We start from the raw sequence: 10972 nt of genomic DNA, 5'->3' as shown, positions 1-10972 counted from the left end.
TGTGACCATCTTGTCTTATTTATATATATATATATATATATATATATATATATATTATCAAACAACGTGTCTACTTTTTTTCATTCATTGGACTGTGACGGGGCACCGCCTTGAAGGGGTCTAGTCGGACAAATAGACTCAAGTTCTTATCTTTATTTTTAAGCCTGGTACATATTCTATCGGTCTCTTATGCCGAACTGCTAAGTTACGGGGAGCATAAACAAAGACCGGTTCTAAAGGTATGTCATCCAAAAGCTCTTATTTTTAAGACGGTAAGATGAGATTTGATGGAGATTTGGCTACTATTTCTAGCAAGTTGAACAATCACACTCCCTTGCCGATGTGCTGTTGTTGGTACAGATGTTTAACCCTAGGTCAGCAAGACTTAGAAACAAAAGCATTTCACTTGTGACTATTCCGTACTTTATTCAGATGGTGTGTAATTTACATCGGGCTATATTTCTTCTTTTTATTATTTTTTACACAATGCGATAAGATAAGAAGATTTGACTACTATTTCAAGCAGTTCGAAAGGTCATGAAGAGGCTCGTTCTTGTAACTTAGTCGCACTTTTTTTTTCCATATATAAGTAAAATCTGGGATTACATTATTTGCACATTGCTTCCTTTTTTTTAAGCCGGTAAGATGTGATTTAAGGGAGATTTAGCTGCTGTTTCTAGCAGTCCGTAAATGCTCCCTCGTTAACGCGAACAAGGTTGAAGATAGCTAAGGGTACAAATTAATGTCTTTTAAAAACAACACACGTTCCAATCAGCAAGCCTGCCCATTCCATTTTAAGACGGTACGGAAAGAATAAAAGTGCAGAGAAGTTTAAAATATTAAAAAAAAACCCTCCACGTATAATGTAGAAGGAACAATTCCAAAAATGCTAACTCCCCCACCCTGTTCTACTAAAAGCCAGGGAGCCACTACATGGACGTTAAAAATGCTCTCAAATCACATACCACCCTAGTGTCAAACATATAAAAGACATTCGATAATATAAGTCCTAAATAACAAACACTATGCCTTCAAAAAAAAAAAAATCAAGCGTGATAGTCATGACTGGAATAGTTTGTTTCCATCATAGATCATTTGGTCAGGGTTGAAGCAAAATAGTACAGGGTGTTTTTGAATGTAATCGCTCGATTTTTAAAGAAATATAAGCAGCTTCCTTAATACCGCACTCTGTTGTCTCAAAAAAAAAAGAACACTTTTAATAACCTAGTCCTTAGTTAATACTTTGTCTTTAAAAGGAAGGACTAGATGGTCATAAATGGAACGGTTTTGATTATACATCAGCTTGATTAGGGATTGAATTGGGTATGAACTACATTCCCCCTTATGATTTTTTATCTAGAAAAAAGAAGGTGGGTGTACTAGGAATGGCATGTTATAACAGGAAAAAACCCCAAAACATCCTTATTTCTCACCGATTGAGACAATTATTAACAATCTGTCTTTTATTGAACAATGAATATAGATTTTCTTGGGAATAATTACTTTGCCGATAAATTAGATATATTCCTAACAATATATTTACAGTGGAATGAAATTTGTTTAATAAATCAAACATTTACAAACATTTCTTTTTAAAGATTACATAAACATTTTTTAAACATTATCGTCTAGTGTCTTAGATCTTTTTAACAATTCCTTTTAAGCGAAAAACTAAAAGGAAACTGTTTAACCCTAAGTCAGCCCTGATCGAAAAAGACTTATGATCAAAGGTGCTTCAATCGTGGCCATCCCATCTATCAACATACAATATATCTAGGACAACGTTATCCAATGTGTCTCTCCTTTTTTAATAAGGTAGTAGGGTGTCATTTGGGGGTAATTTGGTCGTTAGAACTAGCAGGTCAAGTTATCTTTTCAAGGAAGGCTCTCTAGTTTGCTAGTCTTGTATGTGGTGGGTCGCTCGACTTGCTAGAAATAGAAACAAAATTCCACTTCCTCGCTCATACATCCTACTTCGTTGAAAACACAAGGGTATAATTTAGTCCTAGATACACTTATGCCTAAAAATAACAAGATGTGCTAGCCATGATTAGAATATTTTCGTCTCCATAGATTTGCTCATTCAAAGCTTACCTGGTGCTAAATAACAAGCGAATCTATGTAAATTGTTCCGTTGCCTTATAAAATGAATCCCATAGTTAAATCATTCCCCACTGTCTCTTAATAAGGGAGGATACACAGAATAACGTAGTTCTAAATACAATATGTCTAACTGAAAAACTGGATGGTCACGATTGGAACGTCAGCGATCTTATATCGATAATTAAAGTACACAAGTCTGTCTATATTTCATAATTTGCCCACGTTTACTATTTTTCTTTTCTAATTTCTAAATCATACAAATAAACTTTAAACATTTGTTCTGTTACCCTAAATATTTTTTCTGTACACACACCCACACACACTCACTAATATGTAGACACACATATCAACATATGCACACACACACACACATCTATCTATATATATATATATACTTACATACACATATATCTACATACACACACACATCTACATATATATCTGCATACACACACATCAACACATATATCTACATATACACACACATCTATACACATATCTACATACACACACATTTACACACATCTGCATATACACACACTTACACATATCTGTATACACCCACTTACACATCTGCATACACACACACACGTATCTAAATATACGAAAACCTACACACACACGTGTATCTATATGTATAAACACACAACCATACGTATACATACACACACATTTAACACTAACCCAACAATACACACACACACACACACATATATATATATATATATATATATATATATATACATATACACATACACACGTACATGCAAGTACCTTGTAGTATCGCTGTTGGTTTTAAAAATAGCGCAATACGGTTAAATTAAAGTAAACGATTTAGTAAGAAACGACTTGTCCCACCTAATAATTGCTAACCCCTTTTACATTGCGTCTTCTCCGCGCCACACAACGCAAGACGAACCGAGCCAATGAGGGAGCTCCTATGTGGTTTCCAGAAATGTCTGAAACAGCAGCCAAATGTCCCTTTTTCAAGTCACACACCAGTCTTACCCTCTGAAACAAGATCGATAATGTGCGCCTATACCGAGGGAAAAAGGCGGGATGGTCATGACTGAAATAGCTTTGATCTGTAGGTCAGTACAATCAGGCCAAATCTGGCGCTAAACGAACAGGGAGGGATACATATAATAATTCTAGATACACTACGTCCGAAGTATTAAAACAAAAGCGTGATGGTCACTACTGGAACGCCGTTGATCATACGTCCGACGGATCAGAGCTGATTTGAGATTAAACAAGGAAGAATATATTCAGTATGTCTGAAATTTATTAAAAACATTTTAAAGGCGGGATGGTCGCGGTTGGAATGCATTGATCACAGAACTGTTTGATCAGGCCAGGGAGGATTAAACGAAGCAACGAAGGATAGGATATACTGGGTAACATAGTTCTTGTCATAGTATATCTGAAATAATTTTTAAGCGGGATGGTCATAACTGGAATACCTTCGATCATTGATCGGTGTGCACGATCAGTTCCAGATTTGTAACAGCACACAAGGAAGAAAGAATACAATGGACAGTGTCGATGTATGACACTGCAAAATGTTTGAAATAAAATTTTTTAAAGCGGGGTGGTCACGGTTAGAACGCATCTGATCGTTATATATAGGTTTGATCGATCAGGCTAGATTTAGCTGCTACTTACTTAACAAGGAAGAATATACAATTCTTGATATGTCTAAAACCCTTTAAAAGGCCGTATAGTCGCAACTAGAACTCCTTTGATCAGTAATAGGTCTGTTCGATCATGGTCGACCGGGGGCTAAACAACATCAACAACTAAAGACTATATATTTTTTTTAATCTTTGACAACCAAATGCTGTTTGTTACTTATTTGTCAACAACAAGTGCTGTTAGTAGGGCTGGAAAAATAAGTAGGAGGACATGTAAACAGAAAAACAAGGGGAAAATTAATAAGCACTTACCTGTATTATCCAAAAGAAACGATGTCAACAAATGCGGGGCGGTATCTTCCAATCCAACACAAAATTCGTGCATAGCAGTTTCGCCTTTGTCAGACAAGATATCTAAAAATACTTCTGCACGAGTTTTACTATCTCCATGCGAACTTATTTCGTGCTCTTCGCCAGCTGTAAGAACACTTTTATGTACAAGCCTGGGTAGTACTTTTAAAACATCCAAATCGTTAATAATTGTGGACTTGTGTTTTGCAATTAGACGAGAAATATAACCTTTACTCGCCATTTTTGATCGACTGTGGCTTAAGCTAGGGTGGGGTGCCCCGTTGAGGTTACATTCCGATAGACTTGGCCGCAAACAAAACAAACACTGAATATAAAACACGCACGCATACACACTCACACACTCAAAAAGCAGCCACTAAATATAATAGATATTAATATAAACTAAGCAGGCCTAACTAAAGCATAAACATAAAACCGGTTACTTTTCATTTAACAACACTACTAAATTTATATTACAAATACTTTCGTGTACTCTTACGATCTCCAGCCTAGTCTTCTAAGTCTATATATACCCTACTGATTTCATTTCAGAGATTATAATATATATATACATATAAACTGTACACGAATGATCCTTGCTGTACCTAGTGAGAAAGCTAACAGAATTTTAAAAAATAATAAAAGGCCAGCAAGTCTGAGCAATATATAAATATAAATATGTGTAAATCCCTTCCCTCCTTCTTCAAGCAAGGGAAATTCTCTTACTTCCACATGTGCGCCCGTCTACTGAGAGCACTGACGGAAGAGCAGTAAGCATATCACACAGCCGTCTGTCTGGTACATGTGGCTTTGTTTGTGTCACGTGAATTGTACTTTGCATAATATTCACAAGAAAATCTATTTCACTCAATAAATACAAAAATATATTTGGAAATGTATTTATTTTTTCTAATGAGAATTAAAAATGAAAAATTGAAAATTAAAAGTGAGTTAGAGTGGAAAAACACACACAAAAAAAATTGAAATCAATATTTGCGTAATATTTACAAGTAAACATTATTTTTCGCTCTGTAAATACCAGAAATATATTTTTAAATGTTTATTTCATTTTATATTTTCTTTTACTGAGAAATAACACGAAAAATTAAATTTAGTTAGAATGGTAAAAAAAAAACTTGAAATAATATTTGTAAGTAAATATTATTACTTTTGTTCCCTAAATACCAATATAATATTTTGTAATATTTTAATATATTAATTTTTAATGAAAAAAAAATCTGAAGTGAAATTAAATTGAGTTAGAATGGAAAACAAAAAGAAAATGAAAGAACTTGAAATACTATTTGCGTAATATTCACAAGCAAATTATCATCTTTCATTTCAATAAATACCAGAAATATATAATTATTTTATATATACATATTATATTTTTAATAGAAATTAAAAAATTAAAATTAATTTGAGTTTAAAGTGGGAAAAATAAATTAAAGAAAAGTTACAATGTTTATTGTAGGTGACAGGAAGTTGGTGGATGTGTGACGTCACGCCGGTACGGTATAGCCAATATGGAGGAGCTATTTGGAAGTGATACCGACAGCGAAGCTCGTATGTTGCTTTTTGTCTCTTTATTGCTTTACTTCACGACATTTCGCTGTACCAGCATCGAATTTAATGTTGGCATATTTGAAAAAAATGTGTCGTCTATGATTTTATTTCCTTCGTGTATGCTTGTTATCGTTTTAACCGTCGTAGTTGTATCCATTTTCTCTTTATCTTTTATTTAATTAACAGCGAGGGAACGAACAAGCATTTTTAAAAGCGGTGGCAGGACCTGTTTAGAAATCGCAGCCACCAAATTTTACTCCAAATCATATCAAACCACCCTGATCATTTTAAAAGAACACAAAAATACACACGCATTTGCTAATGTAACCCTAGATTACTCTATAACCGAATAATAAAACAAACAGGATAGCCATAGCTAGAACCATGGTTCGATGAGAGCTAACGAGGGGCTGAACAACACCAACAGCTCATTCAAATATAGTTTTTATCCTTCCTCATCGTGGGTTTTGTATTTCGGTGGTCTTTCATTTCTTTTCGCATCTGTGAATCGCGTGATTATTACGCCTGGAAGTAACCAATTCTACAAAAACCACATGGGGTCTATGGCATTCTTTGGTTAGAAGCAGCATTCTAACGAAAGAATGCCGGGTCTGTTTTACGTATAGCTGCTGTGATGTTCAGCTGTTATTGAATTTAACGGATCGATCTTAAATATTCCGAAAAATACTCTTGAAATAAACACTGTCTCTTTGCAACTGACAAAACTTAATCAGTTTTTGTTGTTTAGTTAGCCCTGATAGAACACATGATAAAAAGCATTTCAGCTGTAAACATGCTTTTTCTTCGTGCAAGAAGCCTAAGACCATATTCAATCTATCTTCAAAAGCTGTAGGTTGTGATTTGAAAAAGATCTGTTATTATTTCTAGTAGATCGAATACCTACATAGAGGCTCCGTTAGTTTCGAGTGGTGCAAAGTTCTTTTTTGCTTCTCGTTTGGCGAGTAGCATCGTGTCAGCCCTGATCGTTCACGTAGACCTATGATGAAAAGTATTGTGTCTGTGACCATCCTGTCTTTGAATCAGTATGTATCAGACTACAGTATCCAATGTGTCCTTCCATTTCTTTTAAAGATGGTAGGTAAGGCGACAAATTGGCAGAAGTGTTAAAATTTCGGGTGAAATGCTTTTTGCGTCGTGAGTTCAAATGGCGCCGAGGTCAACTTCGTCTCTTTTGACATCGATAAATAAAGTACCATTCTAGGTTAGCTGACTCTAGTTGACAAAGGCTAGCATGAGAGCGATCCATAGTATTCAATTTGATGAGAGTAGTCGATGTCTGATGATGGAGGTAAGGTGTGATTTGAGAAGGATTTGGCTGTTTTTTCTTGCGAGTTGAGTAGGAGCTGGCAACATTTTTGGGACAATGAACCTTATGAGAAATATTGCTTGTCGTAAATGAGATCACACTAGTAAAATCGTAATTTAACAAAGTACACCTTGTATTATATATGCACCAAACAGATTATTAAAAAATGATTGAGAGAAAGTATGAGTGAATGAAGGAAAGAGAATGTGGCATAACTACAGGGTTTTACCCCCCCCCCCCAGACTAGTTATGCCGAGAATGTAAATAGTTTAAATTAACGAAGTCGGACCTAAAGATTATATTAGAAAATTTTAGTGAAAACGTATGTTTACATATCGCTTTGTGCCTGTCGTAAATAAAGGACTACAAGTTGCCCATGCATAAAAGAGAGGCTGCCCTCGTTTGTTCGATTAGATAATGTTCAGACCCAGGTGAGTCCAGATTGAGCAGGCCTAAGATCGTAGTAGTTCCAGCCTTGACCATACCAACCGGAGTTTGTTTTTTAATGTATTGTGCATTGAGGGCTAACATTATCCATTGCGTCTTTTTTTGTAAGATAGTAAGGTATGATTTGAGAAAATTTGGCTTCTGTTTTAGCAGGTCAAGCAACTACGTAAGAGTTTGATAGTGATAACGAAATTGTTGTGTATAGTGCTCAGGTGCACTACAACTTATCAAAGGTGCATGTATAGTACATAGAATTATGTACAAATGGCAAGAAGTGAAGTCATGATATACATGTGTGCATGCATATGGAGGTGGGGATATCAGGTGTAGTGTTGGTGAATTTCAGGAAGTATGGGAGTTTTAAAGGATGCTATGTCTCGGCAGCTAACAACTGATGCAGGTAGTTTGTTCCATGCTTCAGCAACTCTGAGTGTGAAAAAATGTTTCTGAAAGTCATGGGAGCTGTGCTGTTTTGTGACTTTGTTGGCATGCCCACATGTGTTAAACACATGGAGCTCAAAAAGGTGCTCAAGGTTTTTGTTAGCACGATGGTTAACAATTTTGTGGGTGTTTACCAAATCAGTTGCCAGATGTCAGAGCTTCCGTGTATCTATGCCCTGGGAAGCAAGGCATTCGGAGGAAATTGGAGAAAAGTTCCAGTTGTACATACACACACACACACAGTGCTTCCAGAATTTTATTGAGTTGGGTGAGCCTTCTCAAAAATCTCATTTTACTAGTCATCTGAGTCCTTTGTCATTTCCTCTGAGAAGTTTGATAGCCTGAGATCAGCCTTCACTTTATCTCATACCCTCTTCTGCAAGCTCCATCCACTTTCAGTGATCAATACTTCTTCACACGACTGTCCTCATTCATATACATCACATGTCCATACCAACGCAGTCTTCTTCTTGCGTACTGCATCTGATTCCTCTTGTGCCTAATTTTCTCTCAGCACATTCGTACTGTGTTGTTTATGCACACACTTAACATTGCACATCAAGCAACATGCTCGCTTCGTTTCTTTCCAGTCTTCAAGACCTGTGTCTCATTACCATACATCATCATAGTGGTGTTGATTAATATTGATAGCTGTGATTTAATGAAGTAGATAACTGATCAGCTTTATTGATACACTAAACACCACTAATACATATGGTGGCTAATGTATTTCACATGGAGATAGAAGAATGTGGTGAGATCAATCAATGAAACTGTTATATGGCCTCATATCTTGGCTTATAAACCCTCTTTTATACATTATACAAACACAAGGCAGCAAGCTGGCAGAATCGTTAAACAATGATGATCTGTGTGTATCTTTGTGATATGTTTGTCCCCAGTTGCTTGACAACTGGTGTTTGTCTGTTTACATCTGCATTTAGCAGTTCAGCAAAAGAGATGACAAAATAAGCACCAGGCTTAAAAATAAGTACTGGAGTTGATTTGGTTAACTAAAACCCTTCAAGGTGGAGCCCCAGCCTGCATGTGTGTGTGTGTGTCTCCTTGTTTTGATGTTACATGATAGTTGTAAACAAGCATCACCATCATAAATGCAGTGTTGTTCATTTCTAGTCTTTTGTGAAAAGTACCACTGGCCATGAGGAAATATTACCATACCTGGAAACAGACGAGGGTTGCAGACAGGAAAGGCGTACAGCCATAGGAGATCTGCTTCAGCAGAATTCTGACCCATGCAGGCATGGAAAAATAGACATTAAATGATGATGATAATGATGCTATGTTTAGCTTTAAGCTTTCCATGATAATTTTTATATAGGCATCTTTTGTGCAGTTATTTTTTTAAAAACTAGCTTAATTAATAATGGAGAATTAGTTATTTTACTTAATGCCTTTAAATTATTGATTATTGAAAAATTAATTGAAATATATGAACTATGTATTTCATTAGAGGCATGAAGTGCTTCGTGTAGAATTTGTTGGGTAATAGATATGTAGTAGTGTGAGGAGTTTAGCTGTACATTGTTCACAGGCAGAGTGTGTTTAGTTGTGGTTTAAACCCAGGTGTATATGGTTCAGTAGAGCTCTGATGATAAAAGGCATTCTGGCTCTTGTGATCATCCATGAACGTCTGACATCTGTTTCCCATGCTGGCATGGATTGGGCAGCCTGACAGGAGCTGGCAAGGCCAAGCACCACACCAAGTTCCAGAGTCTGTTTTGGCTTGGTTTCTATACTTGATGCCCTTCCTAACGCCAACCTCTTAACAGATTGTACTGAATGCTTTTTTACATGGCACCTTGGTTTTAGGATCTCAATTCTGTTGTGGTGAGCAGGTCTTCTCGAGTATAGCAAAGCACCATATATCTGGATCCTCTGTCATCTTCATAAGGCTCAGCGTTTTGAGATCGTCCCATGTTTTCCTAGGTCTCTCTCTTCCATAACTTCCCTCCACTTTAAGTACCACTAAAAAATTTTTTTTTTTTCAAGTGATAATGATTCTGATACAAACTTCTTGCTTTAAAATAATCTAAATTAAAACCTTCCATCAAAAATTTCATGTTTTTCTATGTTCCAAACACCAAACAAAGCACTGTATTTCAACAGAAATATATTTAAAAAAGGGTTAATTTTTCTTCAATGCTAGTTTTTGTTTGTTTGTCTTTTTGTTTTTCTTTTTGTCTTGGACTGTGCAAGTATAGAGTTTAAATTTTATGTGCATTTAATTAATAGTTTGGGGCAAAGGCTTTTGGTTTGTTTTTTTGTCTTATTAGTGCAACCAATACTTTGACAAATAGTTCTTGTTGCCACTTCTAAGACAGTGATGTGTGAATTCTGCAATGTCAAAAACAAAAGTTTAAACCGTTCCAAAATTTGAAGAAAAATAAATAAACAGGCCTTTCTCTGCTCCTTTAATGGAGTAGACATCCAATAGTTCCAAAGTCCCTTGGTAATAAAGGAACCAAAGAAAAACAGAATTTTGAATAATGTAACCTTCAAGAAAATGCTTTCTTTGCAGAACCCTATGAAAATATGCCCATTCATAATAAACAATTTCTAAGTTAGCAAACTGTATACATACATAAAGTGTTTCTATACTGACGGTCTTCTAAACTGTGGTATTCATCTTGAGTAAATATCTCTTATAGTGTTAAAAACGGAAAGATATCAGCTGCAGGTGAAGGTTGCCCAGCATTGGTGGTAAAATGACTGGGTCTCTCCGACAGACGAGCCTCCCGTTGTGTAGAAGAGTAGCAGTCCATAAAGAACAAATAAATTTCCCTCAATACCGCCAAATTCCACTCAGTGGCCATATAGACTCTTGCGCCAGAAACAAAAACCCTAAATTCCTTATATTCCCTTTCTATCAATGTAAAGACAGAATCTCCACACAAGAAAGAATCAACAAGGAGAATCTTTTCATAGAGAAATTCCAACCATTTCTTAACACACATACCCCTCAGTGACCTTATTTATCTAGGAACAGACATAAACTTCCTGTTGAAAAAGAGTTCATAACTCCAACTAAAAACATTTGTCTCCCCTTACACACACTTCCTGTTTTGACACCACATTTCCTGCT

General features: G+C 35.8%; 2 protein-coding genes across 2 annotated transcripts in view; one reads left to right on the top strand and one right to left on the bottom strand.

Moving 5' to 3' along the window:
* Positions 1 to 4884, bottom strand: part of LOC106883544 (tight junction protein ZO-1) — a 593195-nt gene extending 588311 nt beyond the window's left edge. Inside the window, exon 1 of the mRNA XM_052975956.1 lies at positions 4050 to 4884. Coding sequence (XP_052831916.1) covers positions 4050 to 4329 — 280 coding nt within the window. The 5' untranslated portion in view covers positions 4330 to 4884. The remainder of the gene's footprint in view (positions 1 to 4049) is intronic.
* Positions 4885 to 5557: 673 nt separating this feature from the next.
* Positions 5558 to 10972, top strand: part of LOC106873747 (RNA polymerase-associated protein LEO1) — a 43752-nt gene continuing 38337 nt past the window's right edge. The window contains exon 1 of the mRNA XM_014921244.2: positions 5558 to 5654. Within this exon, the coding sequence (XP_014776730.1) occupies positions 5615 to 5654 (40 nt within the window). The 5' untranslated portion in view covers positions 5558 to 5614. The remainder of the gene's footprint in view (positions 5655 to 10972) is intronic.

The sequence above is a fragment of the Octopus bimaculoides genome, chromosome 23 (assembly GCF_001194135.2).
Source record: "Octopus bimaculoides isolate UCB-OBI-ISO-001 chromosome 23, ASM119413v2, whole genome shotgun sequence".
NCBI lineage: Eukaryota > Metazoa > Mollusca > Cephalopoda > Octopoda > Octopodidae > Octopus > Octopus bimaculoides.
This window is presented reverse-complemented; position numbering and strand designations above follow the sequence as displayed.